Source organism: Zalophus californianus, chromosome 10 (assembly GCF_009762305.2).
Source record: "Zalophus californianus isolate mZalCal1 chromosome 10, mZalCal1.pri.v2, whole genome shotgun sequence".
NCBI classification, from domain to species: Eukaryota; Metazoa; Chordata; class Mammalia; order Carnivora; family Otariidae; genus Zalophus; species Zalophus californianus.
In genome coordinates, this window is record NC_045604.1 from 270,894 (window position 1) to 295,099 (window position 24,206).

Consider the following 24,206-nt stretch of genomic DNA (forward strand, 5'->3'; position numbering starts at 1 on the left):
GCTAAGCTGCCAAGCTGCTCTGCTCCTCAGAGACAGCTGGCCCAGAACTCCACGAGGCCGTGGGCGAAGGCAGCTTTGAGCATGTCTCCCCCAGCCTGGCGCCCACCACAGCCGACTCCACCCACGTGCGGGCCTCCTCAGCGGAGGGTGCCAGCCGGGACTCCACCTCCAGGGACGCCTCCACCATGGGCCGTGGTGAGTGGCAGCCTCCCCAGCCCCGCAGACCAGCCCATTCCATGTCCTCTGCAGCCTCCGCCGCCCTAGGCTTCTCCACCGACATGGCGTGCAGGCCTCCCGGCTCCTGCCACCCCAGCCGGGGGCCCATCCATGGCCTCAAGCTCTTCCACCAGCTGCTCGTTTCAAGGGACCCCTGCTCCTGCCTCACAGTGTCACCCCTTCCTCTGCACAGACCTGGGTGAGGCCCTGACCCTTCTTCGGCCCCCTGGCCCCCTTCTCCGTGTCCTTTGCCAGGCACTGAGCTTTCCAGCCCAGAAAGCCCTGCGGCCTTCCCCGTGTGCTGCTCTCCGCAGAGCCAGCCGCCCTGTATGAGATCCAGCTCCAGGCATTCAGTGGCTACGGACAGGGTCTCAGCAGCTGTCTCCTGTGTGAGGTGGGGTCCAGTGGGAGGGTGGCAGGCCGGGGGCACGCAGGCCCCTCCCATAGGACCCACAGATGTCAGTTTTCAGGGAGGCGGAGGGGCTGGGCTTTGATGGATGGCACTGTGTCCAGAGTCCAAGGCTGGGTGCTCCTGCAGTCGGGATGGGAGCCCCCCGCTGCCTGGGGCTGTGGTGTCCCTGTGGGCCTCGCGGCTCTGCTGCCCACAGCACCTGCAAAGCTGCTTGGAGACGATCCGCATACTGTGGCCGGGGGCCACAGAGCAGAGAGGCAGAGCCGGCCACCCCTCCCAGAGCTGTGGAGCAGGGCCGGCCTGGTGGGCAGACAGCGTGCCCCGCCCAGGCAGAGGACAGCGGGCAGAAGTGGGCCAGAGCCAGGCGGCTGCTGCCTGTGCCCTCTGCCCACGGGGAGTGTGCTAAGCCGGAGGGAGGCCCCAGGCAGGTCCCTATCTGGGCAGCCTCCTCTGCAGACGGGGTACCAAGGGTGCTCCTCGGCACTGCCTCTGCCTGCCTCTGACCGAGCTGGGGACCACTGAGGTCAGGCTCCAGGGAGAGAAGACCGAAATCATCCTCCAGGTGAGGGGGCGGTTCACCGGCGCGGAGTGGGTGGGGCAAGTGGTGTGCTTGAGGCCCGGAGCTGAGGCCTGACCGTGGCTGGGACAGCCGCCCTTGTCCTAGGGCCCTCCAAGCGGGCTCCCCCCTGATGGCACTAGCTGGCCCACCAGAGAATACCTCCCCTGTGCCATCACCCTGGAGTCTGGAAAGAACCACGGGTCCCTCCGCTCCTCTCCACCGAAGTGCAGGCCTGACCACAGAGGGAGGGAAGACCGTGTGGTTTCTTTGTTCCTCCCTCCCCCTCAGGAAATGGGTGTCATTCTCCCCAACACACTGAAGAGCCTCAGATTAAACCAAGCTCAGCTGGGAGTCATCCCTGACACCGTTACACCTGCCTCATAACCCCATCCAGGGTATGCTCTTGATCCAGATATGAACCTACCCAAAGACGTATAGTTTCAGGGGTCTCCTCAGGCGGGGAGCAGGGCAAGGGGCTCACCTCTACCTCCCGGCCAGGACCCCTAGTCTGACATCCGTCTCCTTGTGCCTGAGCTGAGACCCAGGGACAGGCAGCCCGCACTTCTCATAGTCTCGAGTGGGCAAGTGGGCAAAGGGAGCTCCCTGCCCTTTGTCCCAACACCATGAAAGTCCTGAACATCTGAGCTGATGGGAGCTGCTTCTCTGAGCAACCGAACAGCCATCTCCCTCTTTCCAGATCCGCAGCCCTGGCCCTGCTGTGGGCGGCGGAGCACCCCTCCCAGTTTGATTTCTATTTTTGAGAGGAGACAGCGGCTGGCGCTGGGCCTGTGGTGGCTGTGAATCCTTCGTGGAGGGAGCAGGGAGGCTGTGGAGCACCCCACCCCTCGGTGCCCCTCGAATGCGGGTGTTGAAGAGCATGTCTCCCTCCCCTCTGCTCTCTGCTGGCCTGCAGCACCCAGGACCCCACTGTCCCGCCTCACCCAGCCCTACCACACCCCGAAGCCAAAGCCCCAGAACAGCCCTCCATGGCTATCCTGTGTGGTACCAAAGGAGGGAGGATCTTGGAGGAAGGAAAACCCGGGGTTTGGAGGAGGACCCCGAACCGTCTCCCTCTGCGCCCCTGCAGAATGCAGAGACCTCGGCACGGCTGGTCCTGCCGCGGCGCATCTGCGCCTTCTGCAGAAGGGACGGGCCGGTTTCGACCAGATGCAGCAGGGGACCCAGGCGTTAAGAACAGGCCCAAACTCTCTCCGCATCCCCGCCAGCTCCTGTCGTTTCCTGACTTCTGACTGGTGTGAGGTGGGATCTCATGGTGGGTTTGATTTGCGTTTCCCTGATGCCGAGCCTCACGTGGAGCATTTTTTCATGTGTCTGTGGGCCATTTGTATTTCTTTGGAGAAATGTCTGTTCATGTCTTCTGCCCAATTCTTTGACTGGATTATTTGTTCCTTAGGTGTTGAGTATGGTGTGAAATTTAAGAAACAGGATCATAGGGGCGCCTGGGTGGCTCAGTCGTTAAGTGTCTGCCTTCGGCTCAGGTCATGGTCCCGGGGTCCTGCGATCGAGCCCCGCGTCGAGCTCCCCGCTCTGCGGGAAGCCTGCTTCTCCCTCTCCCACTCCCCCTGCTTGTGTTCCCTCTCTCGCTGTGTCTCTGTCAAGTAAATAAATAAAATCTTAAAAAAAAAAAAAAAGAAACAGGATCATAGGGGAAGGGAGGCAAAAATAAAACGAGACGAAATCAGAGAGAGGGAGACAAACCGTGAGAGACTCTTGACTGCAGGGAACCAAACGGAGGGCTGCTGGAGGCTACTGGAGGGGAGGGGTGGGGGGCAGGGTCACTGGGTGATGGGCATTAAGGACACATGAGGGGATGCGCACCAGGTGTTGTACCTAAGTGATGAATCGCTGACTCTAGCTCTGAAACTAACAATACATAATATGTTAATTGGATTTAAATTTAAGTGCATAGTTAAAAGAAAAAAAAAAAAAACCCAGCCCCAAACTTCAACCTCTGGGTGGACCTTGACCGAAGTGCTTTGTTGGAAATAAAAAGCCAAATGGAAAAAATAAATTAGGATCTGGTTACTACTCTGGGTTGGAAGGAGAACTCGGAGGACGCCGCGTGCGGATGAAGGAACGGCCGCAGGGCAGTGGAGGCGCTCCGAAGGCCGCCACCCCGGGAAACCAGCACACTACGGAGGGTTCAGTGACCAGGAGAGACCGGAGCAGTACGACGGGAAGGGCCAAGGACAGCTGGGGACCCAGCCTCCTTCCCAATAGTGTCAGACCCTCAGTCATCAGGTCACTGGCTTCTAGAACACCAACTCCACATGAAGGTGCGGGGTCAAAGGCTGTCAATAACCACTGGAAGGAAAGGGGGCACCCAAAGCTACCCCAAACCTGCAGGGAGCACAGGCAGAGCTCCTCCCCCAATCACCCCTGGAACTCCCCCACCAAACTGCCACCCCTCCTGCCTGCCAGGACTAAAGCACGAGCCACAGGGAAGTTTAGAAACCATTCCTTTCTTTATTAAACATAGCTTGCAAGTGATAAATATTACAAAGTTTTTTCTTTTAATCCTTTCTCCAAAAATTAGCTTATTATTTGAATCTGTTACTGCTGAAATGCTCAGCAGCATCTGAAACAGATGGGAGTGTATTTGCCTTTTTGAAAACCAGTTTCTGTTGGTCTTAGTTTTTTCATTTTAATTTCCAAACACAATGCAGAAAATCAGAATGAGTTAAAAAAAAAAAAAAAGGAAACTTAGAGCCTGTGCAAAAGGGTCTTGCCCCCCCCACCCCCATTCAGAGAGGCCCATCCCGCCCCAGCCCCGCTCCCCGCCCCAACCCTGCTCTGCCCCAGCCTTCACCAGGCCTCAGCCACCTTCCCAGATTCTCTCCAGGCTTCCCCGGCTAGGAGCCTGGAGTGTGGGAGCCTCAGCCCAGGCTGTGGGGAGCCGCCTGCAAGGGCTCACGTGAGTTCTGAAGGAGACAAGAACTGGGGTGCATCTGAGCTCTGCTACGTTGTCATCAAGAAGATGGGCAAGTTCTGCACCCTGCAGCTCACAAAGGGTGTGCGTGACTAGACCACCAGCCCGGGCACCACTGCTCAAGCACCCCAAGGGCCCTGTGGCTGCTTGTGATGGGGTCGAGGGTCTGAGGGCAAAGCAGTCACAGGTCTCCTGATGTCTAGACATCACTCTGCTGCCTCTCCCAAAACCAAAGTATTGGCAGGGGCCTGGCAGCCCTCACGGGCATGGTCACACACTGCACCTCAACATGTAGGTGTCCTCCCTGCATCTTCAGCCCCACACCTTCCCCACCTCAAGCTGTTGTTTTGCAGGTGAGGAAGGAAGCATAAGGTAGAATTTTACACTTGGTGGCCAGGTGATCTCCCCTGTCACTTCACAAACAAGAAAACCGAGACCCGGAAAATGAACTCTACCAAAGGTCACAAAGCAAGTTAGTGGGAAAGCCCGGGGCCAGACCCCAGGTCTCCGGACGGTGCTGCCACCCCACCCCGTGTGCTGTGGCGCTTCACTCTCCACGGCCCAGACCAGGAACTCTAGCTTTCATGGTGACCCACCTCACCCCAATTTTTACGAAGCCGAAAACCGTGTGCAGATGTATGTGGCTCCGTACGTGAGGCTTTCTTAGGATGACTTGTTAAAATCCTATCACCCCTTGATAATCTACTCTCAAAGACCCATGGAACTAGGTTCTTTTTTGGGGGGGTGGGGTGGGGGAAATCCCTTGCATAAGAAAGCTTGACACTGAATTTTGTTATATAGGTATATTGTATATATGCTGATGCAATCAGAGGAAAAAAAACAGTGCAAATACAGTTACAATTCATAATAATACTTGGTTTCAATGCCCCCGGGAACTGCCCCATTCCTCGGCTACCTCCCGACCCCCCAGCACTTCCCCACAGTATCCACCTAATGCTGGGGTGTAGGGAGGGGGGCAGGTTAGGGTAGGGAGTGGGCTCTGCCAAGGCAGTGCTGGTGACCCGGAGGACTACTCCAGGGCGGGAGGCAAGGCACAAATTAGGGGTGGGTGGTGGGGGAGGTGGCATCTCTAAGGAGGGATGGGGCTGGAGCAGCCGCCAGTCTCAGTGTGCTGGGCCCGGCCCACTCCCCGCCCCACCCTCCACAGCCCTGCCTCCCTACCCCCGCCCCTTCCCCAGAAACCCTTTTGCACGGATCATACACAAACGGGCACATTACAAAATGACATAACACAGTTTCACAATATCCATGGCGAGGGCTTTTTTTTCTCTTTTTCAGGTTTTTTTTTTTTCCTACACAATGTACAATTCCTTTTAAATGGATCAAGAAATAGCTTATATACACGAAATGAGTCCTTGTTATAACATCTCGGCAGCAAGTATCATAAGCTAATGAAGGTCTTGTTGGAGGGCAGGGGAGCCTAGGGCTGGGTGGGGTGGGGTGTGGAGAGGAGGGTTAGGGGGAAGGAGTGCTTGGGGAAAGGGGCAAAAGTAAAATACCAAGAAGCATCTTTACAAAGCGGCTCTATAGCTAAGTCCTTTTAAAGGGGAAAGGAAAGGTAACCAAAGCAGGAAAACATTTATCTTTGTGTCTTAAAAAAAAATTGTCTACCATACATACATCCAAAAATGTGGAAAAATACTTATTCCAGGGATGGAGAAAGTCCAGATGCTGTGGTCAAATGACAAAAATAGAAAATGAAAATTAAAAATTAAAAAAAAATTGACAAATGAGGACCTCTGTCCCTCAGCTTTACCCAAGCTTTCTTACTCATCTACTCATTTTGGGCGTCTAGGGAGTAAGCCACTGTCCATAAACCACGACTTGGAGAGCCTCTGGATACGGAGGAAGCCAGGAAGAACCAGGGGGTCCTCACTCTAATCACCCCCTGAGCTTCAGGGCCCTGGGGGAGAGGATAACTCTGAACAGAGCGTTTTCCTCCCATCTTTAGGCATGAGGTTTAGTGTCTGTGGGCCCAGCCGGGGGATGGAGAGCAACAAGAGACTCGGAGGGACACGAGGTGATCAGTGATGAAAACCTAGAGAAACAAGGAAGACAGAAGGATGGGGGTGGGCAGCGAGGGAGGAGGTGGAAGGCTAATACTTCACCATGATTAAGGAAAACTCACCCCCATCACGAATCCCAGGGAAGGGTATGAAAACGGGGAGGAGGAGTAAGAAACCAAACCTCAGCGACGGAGCAAAGGGCCACGGAGCTGTACTGGCCAATGAGCAGCCTCTGCGCAACTGAGCCGGAGGGGACAGCAGCAGGGAGGGCTCTCCCTGTCCTCCGTCCACCCGTTACCTCAGCACCCTGGCAGGCACTCGGCTGGGCATTCCTTCCCCACTACTCCCCTCTTGTCTACACATCCTACTTCCAAACCCCATTCAAAGGTGGCCTGGCTCCCAGGGAGGAGGCTCAGCTCAGGGCAGGGATGGCCCCCAACCAGACGGTATTGCACATTCTCTGTTCCTTACTTTTTAATCTCAAGTGACAGGCTTGGGCGCCTGGTACCTCCGAGCTGGGGGAGGGGAGACATAACAGAAATGGCACTTCATCGTGGTGGGCGGGGTGGAAGAGGCTAGACAGACCTGCCACAAGGCAAGATGACTTGGGCGGGGGGGAGGGGGGAGCTTCCAAGTTCGTGGAAGAGAGAAAAGCAAAACCAAACGATTTATCCAGTGCTTTCAAAGCACAGAGGGTAAAGAAAAGATGTAAGAATATATCTTTATATATATATATATAATTTTAAAATAATCCCAGACCCAGTTTCATAACCCCCTCCCTCTCCCACCACTTACAGTCAGGGGTACCATATTCCCCCTGAAAAATACTCCGAACAGCCCCATCATCATCTGTTACTAGCATCTAGCTTCAGATCACTTCACCACTGGGGGAGCCCAGACACAGGCTGCATCTCTGCTCCTTTATTAAGTGCTCAATGAATTTGGGGGAAGGGAGGAAAGAAAAAACCCAGGGAGGCCCGTAGGGCCAGTATAGTAACCCGCAGTGGCTCTGGGGTATGGGAGAGGGGGGTACTGAGCCTGATCCCGACTCCTTCTCCACCCCCCCAACCCCCACACTTTATGGGGAAGGTGTGCAGTTTGTGTGTGTGTGTGTGTGTGTGTGTGTGTTAATCTTAAAAGTGCCTTCTTACTTTAAAAAATTATTTAATTTCTTAACATAAAAGGGGGGGAATTTTTCCAGGTGGCTTTCAAGGGCAAACTCGTCTTCACACCTCTCTGCTCCAAGTAACCCTTCCCCCCTTCCCCGCACTCTGGCAGCTTCTAGAGTGGCACAGGCAGGTGAGTGAACATTACAGGAGAGCAGAAACCCCCACCTTGAAGGGGCTTCCCTTACCTCAAACCAGCCTGGTCCCTGCCCCCCGCCCCCAGGGTGTGGGCAGATGGGATGCTAACCTCCCCTGACCCCAGAACAGCAACATTGCACAATTCAGTTCATTCTCTACATTAGTAGCTCTTAAGAAAAAGCTGAAAACACAAAAGGAAAATTAATAGAGTTCTGGGGGGGGGGGGCGACAACAGCTACTTTGCACAGAGGTGCAGAGCTGGTTTTAACGAGAGGTGTCTGGTTCTGGGCAGCTGGTACTGCACTTAGTGCCGGACTCCGAGCTGGTCAGGCCTCCCTGCCCTCCCCTCCTGGCACCTGGCACCCAGGGTGGAGGGAAAGACAGATGGGGTCTCACCTGCTGGGAGACAAAGCCCTTCGTCTCCCCACCCCACCCCCAGTCTATCTCTTCCCTCCTCTGTCTCACTTCTAGGACACCAACTAACTCAGTTACAACAGGGCTGCGCTTCCCTCTTGCCAGGAGCAGATTAGGATTAAAAAGGCAGGGGGGAGGGGCAGAATTTTACAAAGCAAGTAAGATGAAATAATTTTGGGCTAGTTGACCTGGAAGAGACTTCCATCTCCACTGGGACCAGGAGAGCATCCAGGAGGCCAGGACCAGCCTCCGTTCCTCTTGGCTTGTCCTCATATGTCCCTGCCCCCTTCTCTGTGGATTAAAGCTTCTCCCTCCAGGATCTTTCCCCTCATTCTCAGAGCCCAACTTCAGTATGAACACTGCCTCCCAGACTGTCCAGACCAGAGACACCCGGGGTTGACGTCCTCTGTTTGATGCCAACACCCCACCCCAGGTCAAGTGCATTAAAAATTTCTGCCCCCAACACTCCCAGTCACGTCCCATTGGGGAACCCCCTGCAATGCTCCTGTCATTTATCTGAACGTCATCTGTGTTAAAAAAAAAAAAAAAAAAAAAAGGCAAAAGAAAAGAGAAAAAGAAAAATACTGAGGGAAAATAAAAAGGTTTAACCGTCCACTGAACAAAGGGAGGACACACAACATCGTTAAAAATGACAATAATTATAGCATAAAAACTTTAGAAACACGCGTCAGAGGGCTTAGATGTCTCCCCAGGACCTCACTCTGACCTCTACCAGAGGCGAAGAGCACCTCACTGTGAGCGGAAACTGGAGAGAAGACAAGAGCAGCAGGATCGCAGCAGTGGGAGGAAGGGGCGGTGGGGCAGGCGCGCGTTTTCCTGTCGGTTTCTAGGGTTGTCTTCTGTTTCGGTTTTGTTTTCCGTGTATGGTAGGCACCAGCACAGGCACTGCATGCGACGGACGTTGGGGGCGACGGGAGGGGGCAGAGGGTTCGAGGCTGGGCAGCACGAGGGGCGGGCGTTATTTCTGCCCGCTGATGGACTGCGCTATAGACCGGGGAGGGATCATGTCTAAAAGGTACTCCCGCTGTCGGTCTGCCAAACTGGGAGCTTTGTGTCCTCCAATGCCGGTGTTCAAGTACGCGATGTTGACACCTGGACCCAGGAGACAAAAGCGGGGGGGGAGGGGGGGGGCGGGGAGGGGCAGGCATTAGAAGAGGCGGTGGAACCTTCTGGACCGCGCCAGCTGGGGGCGCAGAGCTGGAGCTGGGGAGGAAGCTGCAGAAGCTGTCTGCACCTGTGCAGACTCAGTGAAGCTTTATGTCAGCGGCCAACGGCCCCTCTGCACCCCAGCTTTAGGGAGCAAGGTCTTCTTGACACTTCGGTCCTACCAGGAATATAATAAGCACGGTCTTGAAGAGGTGGGAGAGTCAGAAAACAGTGGTGAGGGAGCCTGGGTGGCTCAGTTGGTTAGGCGACTGCCTTCGGCTCAGGTCATGATCCTGGAGTCCCGGGATCGAGTCCCACATCGGGCTCCCTGCTCAGCGGGGAGCCTGCTTCTCCCTCTGACCCTCCCCCCTCTCATGTGCTCTCTCTCATTCTCTCTCTCTCAAATAAATAAATAAAATCTTTTAAAAAAAAAGTTTCTCTATACCTTTCCCTCTGCCCCTTCCCCTACCCTCAAATAAATAAATAAATAAAATAATATCTCAATTTCTGAAGTGGCCAAAGGAAATATATTAAAAAAAAAAAAAAGAAAAGTGGTGAGAGGGCATTAACCAAAGCAAAGAGATGCACTCACGGAATCTGCTCTGGGTTTGGGGCTGCCGACTGTGAAGCAGCATCCCTCCATTCTCAAACAGCACCCTGCTCTTCTCCCCAAGAGATCAGCAACCACACGCCCAACAGGGCGTACAAGACAGCGAACCGGGAAGGGCAGGGACTGGGCCGTTTTCACTAACAAAACCCCAGTGTGCTGTGTCTTGAATGTTTTTATGAATTTAGCCAACACTTGCCAAATAACAGAGTGAAGGGAGGGGGCCTAAAAAGAGAGCAGAAACAGAAGCGGCAGCTGTCTGCCCAGGGAGCCGATCCCAGCAGCACTTCTTACCTGGCATCCCGAGGAGGCCACCGGGCACAGAGAGCTGGGGCGCCTGCGCAAAGTTGGAAAGCATGGAACGGGCAGAGGTGGGTATGCCACGCTGCAGGCTGCTCTGGGGCTGTGGAGCCTGCAACGGTGAGCAGACGGTGGATCACAATGCAGCCGCCACCGAAGGGACAAGGGGGAGGGAAGGGTATGGGAGCCCGGAAGAGAATGACTTCCCACCGAAAAAGGACAAGATGGGACCAACAGCTGATGAGCCCTCCCAGAGAACCTCACCTGCCGAAGCGTATGATGTCTCATTATGGTGTCTTGTTTACTGACACTGGACACGGCTGGAGCCGCAGTGGGGGAGAGGGCTGCCTGCTGCTGGAGTCGCTGTTCAATTTCCTGTCGGGAGTCATCAGGTCAACTTGGCGGGACAGTACTCCATTTCCTACCCAGAAAACCTAGAGGTCTTCTTATCTCTAACACTGCCAGCGAGTAGGTGGGATATGGAAAAGGCAAGAGTTGGGTGGGGTAGGTGCGCTAAGATCTCTGGGCACAAGCAGCCAACACTGCTTCGCTGATTCGGGGATCCGTCTGTCCAGGAAAGCTGGTGCTCAGACTCGAGCAGGAGAGGCCTGGGTGGTGGCAACCGGCTGACTGGAGTGATGAACGCCGACAAGTTTACTGAGGTTTTAGTTTTGACTCTTGTCTCCCCATTTTCCAGAAGATACGTGATGCTACCCAAAGGGGTCTGATGAGTGGTGGGGTGGAGACGGGATAGAGGAGAAGGGTCCAAGCCTCCCAACACACCCTCCCCTCTCCCGGGTGTCCTGACTCCGCTAACACCACAGGGCAGGTCCACTCACTCCTCTCCCCTGGGCCATGTCACAGTTCTCTCTCTCCACTGTCATTTCCTTGCCAAACATGGACTAGAGAGACTCTGTCTCTCCAAGAGGTTCGGGTATAAACCCCTCCCACCAAAATCCATTTGTTTGAGGAGGAAATGAAGTTGAGTGAATGGAGGGACTTCTCTGGTGCCACTAGGGATGGAAAGCCACATCTGAGCCTTCTGTCCCTCCCCACCCCAGACCACTCTGTCGTTGTGCTCTTGCCCAACCAGAGACAGTCAAATGGAAATGGGAAGCAAACAAGCAGGGAACCCGGGCCTTGAGGTACCAGGAGCCGAGGTCGTCGGGGACCCGCGGGGATCACACAGACGACTCCACTAAAACTAGAAAGAACTACCTTTTGGGAAAAGCCAACCTGAGCAGGTGGCTGGTGAGAAGTCAGAATTCTTACCTGTTCCTGCTGTAGGGCTTTAACAAAAGCATTTTTCAGCCGGTTGGTGTGTTCAGCCTTTAGAGCCTTCTTCTGGTTGGAGGTCATACATTGCTCGCACAGAATCTTGCCATTCTTCTCCTGCTTCCAGTGGGGCGTGAAATCTGTGCGGCACTGGGCACAGACAAAGGGTTCAACCCGCAGGAGTGAGGCACAGCTCTTGCCTAGATGCCAACAAAAAGAATCATCAGGGCTTTCACACTCCCCACCTCCTGTTTCTTCATCAAATCAATTTTTCAGAAGATTATTCTGCTGAAGTAAGAAGGAGACTCTACAATTTAGAAAATACTTTTATTTCATTCAATTGTAACAACGTCACCTTAGGAAACTCAGAGCACAGCACCCCGTTCACAGACGAGGAAGCCAAGTCTGAGAAGCGTGGCTGCTCATGACAAAACTGGCCCAAGAACCCATGCTCCCTGACTTCCTCGTCCGCCAGCGAGACAGAAACCTGCTTCATTCAGAGGACACTGGATCCATCCAACTCCACCAACACTTTTGCTTCATAGCATCTTTTTACGTCAGACTGCACTGATCCCCGGCCCAGACATTCACAATTTTTAGCTATCAATGTCTGAATCACTCACTTTGTGATCTGTTTAGAGTCAATACTTTCAGGCACTTTCTTCTACTGTCAGGTGTCCCCCTAAGTCCCCATGTTTGGAAATTCAGGCTTAGCAACTTCTGTTAGTGTTAATACTTCACAGTTTGGTTCAGGGCTGCTTCACAGCTTTTATGTGGTCAGAGTTATCTCCTTCAGTAAGTCTACTTTCTCAACTCTAAGGACTCAAACGGCAGGGACTGAACATGATAATGTAGCACAATGCCACACAAACACGGACATCAACAGTAAGTGTTCTACTCATCAAATTATGCATACATCATGCTAGGCACCGTTGAAAAGAACTAAACAATATACTGCAAAAACTATACAAGATACACAAAATACAGTAAAAATATGAAGCCTAAGCTATATAGACACACAAAAAGCATTTCTGCTATGTTGCTCCCGAACAGCCTCTGAATAACGAATGACAGGTGGTTTGGCAAGAGTAAGGAGAGGTCACTTGTCAATCAGGCTTGGCAGCCTCTTGCTCAGATAAAAGACTGACCAGAGGAAGTAGCCTCACCTTGGCTGTCGATGACACTCTGTACAACTTCTTCCAAGCCCACCATGTAGATGAACTCGCTATTGGCTGCACTAGGCAGGAAGTGAAGCAAGGGAGCGGGAGGTTTAGGGGGTGGAATCTCCAGGAGTGTCTTTTCCAGCTGTTTGCGAAGAGCCAATTTGGCTGCAGCCTGGGAGTTGGCAGCATCAGTCATGGCGCTGGGGCTAGGAAGTGGTGAGGACACTCTGTTCACGGTCCCTGGCTGGATGTGGGAGGCAAGGTTCATATAGATGGCAGAGGATGCTGTGCGCTGGCAGGGAACAGAAGAACTCGACTGCTGGAATGCAGGGAGCACAGGGGTCAGTGACGGGATGTGGGAGCAAGGACCAAGTCTTGCTTTCATGGCAGAAAACATTATCTGAACCTCGTCTGGACTGCTTAGCTCTCCCAAAACTCAGGAAAAGATAGGAGGTGTCCAACCTCAATGAAAAAGATCTCCAGCACACAGGAAAGGAGAATGATAGTGGCTAGGACTGACAACTGCTGAGAGCTGAAAACAAGGGGATGCTCTCTGTCCTTTGTCCTTATGCTTCTTCTTCCCCAGGCCCCTGCTTTCTTCCAGGCAGGTGTCAGGCTCACCGCTGCTCTGCTGTACAGCCTCCCTTTGTCCACTCCTGTCCTCAGGGAACTCCCCTGTGCTACCACTTTCAGGACTGCTGTCAATTCAAGCTCCACCAAAACTACCCTGGGTTGTCCTACAGCTTCTCTATGTCCAAACCCCTAAATACTATGGTCCTTTCAACAGGGAATGCAATAAAAGACTTCTCCGTTTCCACATGAGGGCTCTCTTACCGGTTGGTAGTTGATGGCAGGATTCATGTTGGGTGTTGTGGTGCGTACAAGGCCTGGCTTGGGTGGGCCCCGCTGACCCTGTAGCTGGGCTGGGTTTGGTGCAATAACACGTTGAGACATCAACATATGTGGGAGGGTGGTAGTGGTCGCTGAACGGATGACACTGTGACCCTGAAGGGGGAGAAGAGGAAAAGAAGTAGTCATAGCTGGTAAAACGCCAATGAGGTTAACACTGTCTGTAACACATAGCTGAGTGGAAACACAGAGTGGGTAATTTTGTCTAATGATCTACGGAATAAATGTACCATCAATGTAAATCCTGATTAGCGGTAGGAATTCCCTGGTTTTACTTGGTATAAGCTATCTAACCCTAGATGGAAATGGGCTAAGCTAGAAACATCCAGATAAGAAAAACCACAATGGGAAGATAAGGATTATTCACCCTACTATGCCACCTAGTACCACATACCAAGTCATGCCAGGAGGGACCCAGGACTGAGTAACAGCATCCCTACTATGGCCAGGTTCTTCTAGAATTGTCACAAAAGTCCCAAACCAGAGATGGGATAGCCAGGGCTCTCCGACACAAAGACCCCAAGGTGCGTCACATACCTGTAATGTTCTCAGACTCTGTGGTTCAACCCCTTGGGCCCCAGGCCGGGAGGGAAGCTTGGATAGGCCCTGCTGTCCCCCATGGGCAGGAGACGGCTGAACGATGGATGCTGCATTCTGCACAACTGGGGTCTGAGAGAGAGAAAAGACAATGAAACAGAGGCAGAAATCTGGAACACTCCCAGACTTTTAAAATTCCTTGTTGGAATAAAGCTTCCGTTGACCAGAGGAAAAATGACAAAAATGGAATCAAGGCTTTCTTGATTAAAGCCTAAGATTAAAAAAAAAAAAAAAAAAAAAGTCACTATTCTTAGAAACTAAAAACCATGGAACCAGAGAAGAATGGGCCACCCAACCGAACCTACCTGGGGGAGTCCATTCTCAAACCCAGACCCGTATTACTAGGGCGTAATACCTTCTGGACCACGTTCTCTTTCTGTAGCTGGCTCTGCCTCAGTTTCTTTAACAGCACCAGCCGGGCTTCCTCCAATCGCAGCTCATCCCTCAGCTGCTTGATGAGCTGCTGCCGTTCCTCCACACCTTTCCCCTAAGGAGACAGGAGGGCTAGCTATGGGAGCAGGCACCCAGACAAAGAGTCCCTTCCTGCAAGATGATCTCTTCTTCTCGGTCTGAAATCATCTTCCACACCAAGCAGAAGCAGCACTGGGACTGGTATTTTTGTGTCCCTGGATTCCAGCACAGCGCTTGGTATTCAGCAGGTGCTCAAAAAATGCTTACAGAATGAAAGGAGAGACCACATATAAATCATAATCAACCAGATTTCTGGCAAAACAGAAGAATGGCCACAGGGAAACACTGCTTTCCTTTTTTCAAAAAAAGATTTTATTTATTTATTTGACAGAGAGAGACACAGCGAGAGAGGGAACACAAGCAGGGGGCGTGGGAGAGGGAGAAGCAGGCTTCCCGCTGAGCAGGGAGCCCGATGCGGGACTTGATCCCAGGACCCTGGGACCATGACCTCAGCCGAAGGCAGAAGCTTTAAGGACTGAGCCACCCAGGCACCCGACACTGCTTTCCTTTAAAATAATGTTTCTGGATCTTCTTAAGCCAAGTTTCTTCTAGATATACATAAAAACTGAGGAATCCCTTCATATTATGAGAACCAGGATAGAGTGGTTCCAGCCAAGAGTTTATGTGACTTATGAAGTTTTGTTTTCGTATTTTCCAAAGATAAGTTATACTGAATAAGCTTTGTCAAACTATCCTCTTCACTCCGTTCTAATTCCCTGTAAAAGGGCATGCCCTTGGGGTGCCTGGCTGGCTCAGTAGGTAGGTGGAACATGTAACTCTTGATCTTGGGCGTTGCAGGTTCGAGCCCCATGTTGGGTGTACAGGTTACTTAAAAATAAAATCTTTAGGGGCAGGGCGCCTGGGTGGCTCAGTTGGTCAGGCATCTGTCTTCGGCTCGGGTCATGATCCCAGAGTCCTGGGATCAAGCCCCACATCAGGCTCCTTGCTCGGCAGGGAGCCTGCTTCTCCCTCTCCTCTGCCTGTCGCTTCCTCTGCTTGTGCTTTCTCTCTGCCAAATAAATAAATAAAATCTTAAAAACAATCTTTAGGGGCACCTGGGAGGCTCAGCTGGTTGAGTACCCGACTCTTGATCTCAGCTCAGGTCATGACCTCAGGGTCGTGAGATCGAGCCCCATGTTGGGCTCTGCACTCAGTGGGGAGTCTGCCTGAGATTCCCTCTCTCCCTCTGCCCCTTCTCCCGCTTGTGCTCTAATAAAAATAAATAAATCTTTGAAAAATAAAACAAATTAAAAAATTAAAGGGCATGCCCTTGAGGTTGAGAATCACTTATAAAAAGTTTCATCAATGGGTAATTACTTAGATTAAAAAAGTAAACTATAAAAACACAGAACTGGGACTCTTAAAATAGGAGGAGCAAAAAATGAAGAAAGATATTTTTTCTTTCTTCTCTCTCTCTTTTTTTTTACCTTAAACATCTCTAGGTTGGCTGCTTTGAGTCTTTCTTCCATTCGGGAGCTGGAACGGGGACTGGAAGCCTCATTATCAGATAAAACAATGATGTCTGGGGAGGGAGTCAGTCTTCCTCGGTCTGGCTCACTAGACAAGAAAATATTAAGGTATTTCAACAGTGAAGGTTCACAGAAAAGTTAAAACTTTTTTCCTACTGAACAAAGAAATTCAAGGGAACTTATTAGGTCTGTCCCAATGCACCCAGGGGATTCAAATCCTAGGATGAAGAAAATACCAAGACAGGAGTGGTGCTAAAGCCTCAGTCACAGTACTTTCCGTCTAATTTTCTTGTGTAGGGACAAGACACACACACAGTGACTGGCTTCAGAAATGGGAATAAGAGGTGAGTGTTATCACGTTGATCTGAATCAAAATTCTAAATGTTTCCCCTATATCTCACTCTCCTTTGGGTTGTCTCATTAGTTATGTAGAGGCTCAAGAAGGAAACAGCTAGCTGGAAGGGCAAAGGTGGGGGGGGCACAGTGCTAACGAGGGTCCTAAGCTCATTATGCCCATAACACCATGGTCCTGGCTAAATGAGGATTCACAGAAGAGGAGGTTTTATGACAACCCTAATGGTAGTCTGTCCTGTCACAAGTTAAGGCAAAAGAAGGTACTGTTGTCAGCTGCTTGAAGGAATGGACAGGGCCAAGTCTACAGCCTTCTGGAGGACTGAAACTCCAAAATGCATCTACTTGCCAGACTGCCACTTAGCATCTTCCCGCAGCAAGAAACTCTCTAGAAACGACTTTGAAATCTAAACCTTCCACACTGGGTCCCTGTATTCCCAATCTTATTAGACAATTGTAGTTTTGGTCTTTTGGGGCTAGCCATAAAAGCATCATACTTGTTTTTCTAAGATGATAAAAAATGGCACCGAATTCTGGAGATTCTAACTGCCTCAGGTTCCCAAATCAATAACCACATCTTCTAACTCTCTGATTTCTTAACTCAAAGATATCTTCCCAGAACCTACTTCCTCGAGATCTTCAGTGTAGTTAGAAAAACATATTATCTAAAGCAATTTTGTAGTTGTAACTTAAACATGAAACTCCAATCCCTAACACCCAAAGATCTTTAGTCCTGTGAGCCTCTCTACCATTTCTCTGGGTCTCTTCTCCCAGCTGTCGGGTCACAGATACTTTTTGAACAGGGCACCCTGCCTAGATGGGGTGAACATCCAATTTCTCAACAGGGTAAAACAGAGTTAGTAAAATCAAACAAATTTAGCTGAGAAGATAGAATAAAGGGACAGAGTGACATGTGTGACTATGTTGGGAACTATGACATTCGTCTGGATTGCTCTATAACCACTCGTCACAGATGGCAAGCTGAGGATGTAAGGTTACAGAAAAAGAAGCCAGGAGAAGGAGAAGAGCCCGTTTTTCTCTGACCCCAAGTTGCTGGAATAATGGTCAGGCCTCACAGTGTTTGATTTTATTTTCTGGTGATTTCATTTTTCATTTCTATATTCCTTCATCCCGGTCTCCCATCCCTAACACTAACACAGATGACTAATTTTGAGATGTGGTGGATTTCTAATTCTACTTGATTTCCCAATGTTTATTTACATCAACAGTCCAAAGCTCCTTCCATTCTGGTCCTGGCTGGAATACATATATCAATATTATCTCTAAGAATTCCTCCTTGCTCAAATGAATGGCACCCACTGCTGATGGACTGCTCAGCAACAAGACAGGTAGAGACATTCCTGGATGGAGACTGGAACCAAGCAGCATTTATCAAGGAGTTGTATCTGAGAATAACCCTAACTAAATGATATTTTATTCCTGGATATAATCAGACCCACAATAGATAACAGCACAGGCAAGGCAAAACCCAAGTCAAGTTTTGTTTCATTCTTTGTTTTTTTACATCTGACTTGAGATTCTGGTCTCATTAATTAAGCCTTCCGGGGACAGAAATTATTTTGCTACTTTCCCAAATATATATACGATTTACATTATTTGGTGTTCTTAAGTATGAAACTTTACCTGTTGGAGATTACTAAAACCCTGAATTGTTGCTGACCTCACTTATGACCCAGACTGGCAGATTCCCAAAAGCTATGTAACTTCTAATCCTCATTCCAGTTGTAAAAACAACAGAAAGAAAATGGCCATGTTTCTCTAGCATTCCAAAATATAAGCAAGCAGTGGTTTCACACACGCCTTATTTCATATACATTGTAACCTGCCCAACTGATGGCAAAAAAAAAAAAATTTAGGCAATTATGATGTGGCTATCATTGATGGGAGGGGCTCTTCATTCTTTCTGCTTTTAAGTTGTCTTCTTTTATCCAGATAAAGACACTGTTGTTCTTCTTGCTGAACAATCTATCAATCCTGTTCATTCTTATAAAAAGCCTGGGGCTAAGTGGAAATAACTGTCAGTATATCTGGTGAAAGGGGAGAAGAGCGGCAGGGGCCAATGGGGCCTATTTTTCCATGTAGAATGGGAATCTAGATAGTTTACATTAACCCTCTTTTTCCTGGAGACCATTAAAAAACAGTTCCTGGTTTCCAGAGGATCAAGTTTCAAAAGTTCATCCCTAAAATAAAATTAAATGCAATGGTAGGGTTTTCAGGGCAGTCTGACTTTCCAACATAGAATTTTGAAAATTTATTTAATACCAATTAATAGCACTACTGAGATCTCACCAAAATGTACAGCAATGTTTCTATGAAAAATGCATTTTCAGGGCCAACTCGGGATGCGAGGAACCATCCGATATTTGTCGTCTTCCTCCTCCCAAGTAGGATCAGTACTTGCTCCAGAAGGGTGACGGTGGCTATGGGCAAGTGGGTTGCTCAGGGGCATGATCTCATTCATCTGCTTTCTTTTTTCCCCAAAGGATCTCGGAATTAATCTATTTTCATAATATTCTGCTGACACTACATACAGCTTCCAAGCTACCCAAGGATTTTTCTCCTTTTTATGACCAATAGGGAATTTATTTAAAGTTTCCTAAGGGTTTTAAATGCTATTACCAAAAAGAATGTTCCCTCACTGGGTGTGGTTTAAAAAAATAATCCTGGGACAGTAATAGTAAGTAAACATTAAAGCTAGAGAAAGAATCCCAGGTAAGGCTCTAACTGTCCCTTTCTTCCCCCTTCAGTCATAGACAAATTCAGCAAGGCCAGCTGAAGGGCAAGTGGACACTAAAGGATCATTCTCATGCCCTATCAGCTATACCTGAACTATTAATAAACTGAATGTTCTTAAAGCAAGGATTGTCTACACTGTGATTCACTGTCCTGGAAGTCGTCACCCTCAGTCGGTACCTCTCACTGTTTCAAGCACTCAGCCTTGACAGACACCAGAAAAAAGTCCTGTGAAAACGTGTGCATGAGAGTGTACACGCACATGTGTGCGTGTATGTTTATGTGTATGTAGAGGTCGAAGAGAGTGGCATAAAGCAAGAATGCAGAGAATTAGCACATGAAGACAATTTCCTTGTTCACAAAAGAGAAGCTAGGCCCATGCTTCTGGATGTAACAGAAGTGGGGACTCCGTAACAAACAGATTCTAAAACTCTAAAGGTGACCTGAAGGAAAGTCCGCTGCCTTCCTAAAATGGCCCTAAGAGTGAAGCCCGCATCATCTCACTTCCAGCTCTACGGTGCCTCCCTCATCCAGAAATGACCTTTATCTTAAGGGTGTTAACTATAGGATTCTCCGCGCTAAGCTGATATATGAGGCACCAAGTTTCATTTGGAAGTGAGAGGAATTCATGGTCAAGCCAAATGGCACACATATGTCTTCTTTCAAGAAGCACCTCCTCTCACTGGAATTCATCCCATTTTCACAGGCTTAATTTATGAGGAGACCCCACTGCAGGAGGCAGCTGAACAGTGCCGTACCTCCGCCTCGCACTCATATCCACAGGCTCGTCACTGATGTTTTCTTTGCCGGGCCTTCCAGCAGTCCTGTTGTCTCCATGAGGCCTGAGATTCCCATTGAGCTTCTCTTCATAGCCCTTGACACCACTGCCATCCTGCTTGGTGGGCAACTCGTGTGGCACCTCAAGATTCGCCAGATCCTTCCGTTTAAGCAGTGCCAGCATTTTCAGGCGTTCCATGGCCTCATGCCCCTCCATTTTGAGTCGCTTAGCCAGGACATCATCTCGCTCATCCGCTGGGTCCAAGCTCCGCTTCAACAGGTTCAGGCGAAGGGCATCTTCTGTCATTCTATCCATCCTACGGAAAGGAGAATACAAGTGAGATCAGAACCCAGCCCCTTCAACAGTCTGTAAGGAACTAGGGTGAGTGGAAGAGGTACTCAGAAGAATCACAGCGACACCCAGCTGGCTCAGTTGGTAAAGCATGCAACTCTTTTTTTTTTTTTTTTTTAAAGATTTTATTTATTTATTCATGAGAGGCGGAGAGAGAGAGACAGAGGCAGAGGGAGAAGCAGGCTCCCCGCGCGCGGAGCACGGAGCCCGATGTGGGACTCGATCCCAGGACCCCGGGATCATGACCTGAGCCGAAGGCAGACGCCCAACCGACTGAGCCACCCAGGCGTCCCAAGCATGCAACTCTTGATCTCAGGGTTGTGAGTTCAAGCCCCACATTATGTGCAGAGCTTACTTCAAAAAAATAATCATAGACACATGGAATTTCAAAGGTCACTGAGCTAACCTACCTTCTATCTTTCCAAAACACCTATACTAAAGGAGATTTCTCCATTGTCAACTTTAGCAGTGGAAACTAAACTTCAACTACCTTCTAGTCATTGAGGTCCTTACTATATCACCACTACACTCACCTGGATGGTCCATTAAAAGCCTACATCTCTCAGAAAATAAACATTTTTTTTTTGTGACTGGCTTTTTGTGTCTGTATGCTCAAAGTCAGATGCGTTGGTTTGTTGTTGGTTTTTTTTAAAGATTTTGTTTATTTGTCAGAGAGAGCGAGCGAGCACAAGCAGGGGGAGCGGCAGAGGGGCTCAGGACTTGATCCCAGGACCTTGGGATCATGATCTGAGCCGAAGGCAGACACTTAACAGACTGAGCCACCCAGGTGTCCCAGATACGTTGGTTTTAACTATCATACCAAATTCTCCTGGAAAAGAATCTTTTATGAATGGGGAAGTTCCTCAAGTCACCCAGGCATATCTTTAATTGGCCTATCTTATGGAGGACTACGAGAAAGATGAAATAAAGAGCATTTAATGGGAAGCCTCAGTTATCTATTTTTTTTAAAGATTTTATTTATTTATTTGAGAGAGAGAATGAGAGAGAGAGAGAGCCTGAGAGGGGGGGAAGGTCAGAGGGAGAAGCAGACTCCCTGCTGAGCAGGGAGCCTGATGTGGGACTTGATTCCGGGACTCCGGGATCATGACCTGAGCCGAAGGCAGTCGCTGAACCAACTGAGCCACCCAGGTGCCCGGGAAGCCTCAGTTATCTAGATGCAGCAAGTCTCTACAGATACACTATCTTTTTTTTTTTTTAAGATTTTATTTATTTGACAGAGAGAGTCAGCGAGAGAGGGAACACAAGCAGGGGGAGTGGGAGAGGGAGAAGCAGGCTTCCCGCTGAGCAGGAGCCCAATGCAGGAAGCCTGACATGGGGCTCGATCCCAGGACCCTGGGATCATGACCGGAGCCAAAGGCAGATGCCTAACAACTGAGCCACCCAGGCGCCGAAAGATTCAATATCTTTTTTTTTTTTTAAAGATTTTATTTATTTATTTGAGAGAGAGAGAGAGAATGAGGGATAGAAAGCACGAGAGGGAAGAGGGTCAGAGGGAGAAGCAGACTCCCTGAGCAGGAAGCCCGATGCGGGACTCGATCCCGGGACTCCAGGATCATGACCTGAGCCGAAGGCAGTCGCTTAACCAACTGAGCCACCCAGGCGCCCCCAAAGATTCAATATCTTAAGACACTTGGCTTTAGGGGGTGCCTGGCTGGCTCAGTTGGTAGAGCAGGTGACTCTTGATCTTGGGGTTGTGAGTTCAAGCCCACTGGGCATGGAGCCTACTTAGAAAAAAAAAGATACTTGGCTTTAATGAAAGACTCAGGTGTTTAGGCTGATAAGAGGTAATACCTTCTCTACTTATGCAAAAAAATATAAAAGGCAAGAAAATTAACATTTTCCCTCTCACTTTGATTTTTCATGCTAACAAAATCTAAATGGAGAATTTCTTCCATACTTTTAAATCCAGGGCTATTTTCCTGGTAGGAAACAGCAATGAGGCACTGGAAGGAACATTTTTTGAGTCATAGAAACATAGGATCAAACTGCTAATTACTTTTATAAGGTCAAATATTTAATAAGTTACTTTACCTCCCTAAATCTCAATTTTATCTGTAAAAGTGGGGACTCAGAAGATGCTCAACAAAATTTAATTTCTATACCCTAGGGTTATGACTTCTATACCTAAAACATGAGATCAGACCCAATAATTCACAGACTCAAGGAGGACAGAGAAAACTGCCAGTGTTAACTGGTACTCTTGCAAAGAAAAATGGGTTTGTGTTTGCGGCATCTTCCTTCTTGTAGTGAGGAATAAAATAAGAGCTATTTGATCCTTTCCTGAGACCAAAAAAAAAAAAATCCAACAAAAGGAAACAGACATTTTGGAGATCAGAAAAAAATCAGAAGCCATATCTCTGAATTTTGGGGTAATGTTTCTTCTTTTCAAAGATTTTATTTATTTATTTGAGAGAGGGCGAGCACAAGTGGGGGTGGGGGAGGGGCAGAGAGCAAGGGAGAAGCAGACTCCCAGCCGAGCAGGAAGCCCAACGTGGTACTCGATCCCAGGACCCTGGGATCATGACCTGAGCCGAAGGCAGACGCTTAACGACTCAGCCACCGAGGTGCCCCGCAGGGAGAGAATCTTAAGCAGACTCCATGCCCAGCACAGAGGGAGATGTGGGGCTTGATCTCATGACCCTGAGAGATAATGACCTGAGCCGAAATCAAGAGTTGGATGCTTAACTGACTGAGTCACCCAGGCACCCCTGGACTTTTCATATAAATGGAACCATACGTGGGTTTTTTTGTGTGTGTGTGACTGGTTTTCACTGAGCATCATGTTTTTAAGGTTCATTCATGTTTGTAGCCTGTGTTATTACTTTGTACCTTTTTATCTCCAAAGGATATTCCATTTGTATAGATGTATTTTGTTTATCCATTTATCAACTGATGGACACTTGTTTTTTCCCCTTTTTGCTATTATGAACAATGCTGCTATGAACTTTTGTGTACAAGTTTTTGTATGAACATGTTTTCAGTTCTCCTGTGTAAAGAACTAGGAGTGAACTGCTGGGCTGCATGGTAGCTCTTTGTTCAACACTTAGAAGAAGTGTTGGGCTGCTTTCCAAAGGGGCCCTACTATCTTACGTCACCACCAGCAGCGCATGAGGTTCCAACTTCTCCATAACCTCTTAGTTTTAACAGCTTCAGATAGGAGACATATTATAGAATATACAAACAGTGTTTGGCTACAGGTCCCCCTAAAGATCTGGTATTTTGATACACATTATTTCTGAAGTGGTTTACTTCTGAAAAATACCCACAAGGTGGAAACTGGAAAGCTGAATGCTACGGAACATCAAAAGTTAAGTCCCAACTCCACAGTAACAGTGTTCCAGGGAACTTGATCAACATCTCATATTGACGGGCACCTGGGTGGCTCAGTCAGTTAAGCGTCTGCCTTCAGCTCAGGACATGATCCCAGGGTCCTGGTATCGAGTCCCACATCAGGCGCTCTGCTCAGTGGGGAGTCTGCTTCTCCCTCTCCCTCCCTCTCTCAAACAAATAAATAAAATCTTTAAAAAAACAAAACATCTCATACTGAGAGGTCCACTGGGAAGTTGCAGGTGGGAAAAGTCTGTTACTCAATTGATCATACACCTAGATGCAAAAAATACTCCAGAAAAGAACACAGCAAGACATATAAATGCAAATTAATATGGCACAGTGTTCCAAGTTTTGGGACAAATTATATTCATGAGCACTGAAAATATATAACAAAGCAACAAAACTTCAATAACCTAGAGTTGAAGGGAGTGTGGGACACCATCATCATCCTGGCTTCTCAGATGCTTATATAAACAGTTGAACACTGCTCAAATACCTCCCCCCCATTATACTCCAATGAAATAAACAGATACACTAGAAGTTGGCAGAAACCAGAAACATATTTTTTTAAACATATATATATATATTTTTAAAGATTTTATTTATTTGATAGAGAGAGACACAGCAAGAGAAGGAAAACAAGCAGGGGGAGTGGGAGAGGGAGAAGCAGGCTTCCTGTGGAGCAGGGGCCCCTAAACATATATTTTTAAAAGATCTTATTTATTTATTCGACAGATAGAGACATAGCGAGAGAGGGAACACAAGCAGGGGGAGTGGGAGA

General features: G+C 49.2%; 1 protein-coding gene and 1 long non-coding RNA gene across 9 annotated transcripts in view; one reads left to right on the forward strand and one right to left on the reverse strand.

The window, feature by feature from the left end:
- Positions 1 to 1,509: 1,509 nt before the first annotated feature.
- On the forward strand, positions 1,510 to 2,641 carry LOC113931873. Its single transcript, XR_003522902.1, has 3 exons — positions 1,510 to 1,582; positions 2,275 to 2,460; positions 2,602 to 2,641. It is a non-coding gene; the product is annotated as an uncharacterized LOC113931873 (long non-coding RNA).
- A 1,018-nt stretch (positions 2,642 to 3,659) lies between these two features.
- GATAD2B (GATA zinc finger domain containing 2B) overlaps positions 3,660 to 24,206 on the reverse strand; it is a 90,190-nt gene continuing 69,643 nt past the window's right edge. For 7 of the 8 annotated variants that reach the window (XM_027609848.2, XM_027609847.2, XM_027609846.2 and 4 more), the window contains 10 exons: positions 19,704 to 20,039; positions 15,799 to 15,928; positions 14,256 to 14,387; positions 13,841 to 13,972; positions 13,229 to 13,399; positions 12,398 to 12,713; positions 11,229 to 11,431; positions 10,221 to 10,331; positions 9,951 to 10,068; positions 3,660 to 8,995 (listed from right to left, as the gene is read on the reverse strand). In XM_027609848.2, the coding sequence (XP_027465649.1) occupies positions 8,862 to 8,995; positions 9,951 to 10,068; positions 10,221 to 10,331; positions 11,229 to 11,431; positions 12,398 to 12,713; positions 13,229 to 13,399; positions 13,841 to 13,972; positions 14,256 to 14,387; positions 15,799 to 15,928; positions 19,704 to 20,039 (1,783 nt within the window). In that variant the 3' untranslated portion in view covers positions 3,660 to 8,861. The remainder of the gene's footprint in view (positions 8,996 to 9,950; positions 10,069 to 10,220; positions 10,332 to 11,228; positions 11,432 to 12,397; positions 12,714 to 13,228; positions 13,400 to 13,840; positions 13,973 to 14,255; positions 14,388 to 15,798; positions 15,929 to 19,703; positions 20,040 to 24,206) is intronic. The other variant, XM_027609845.2, reaches the window with a different exon arrangement.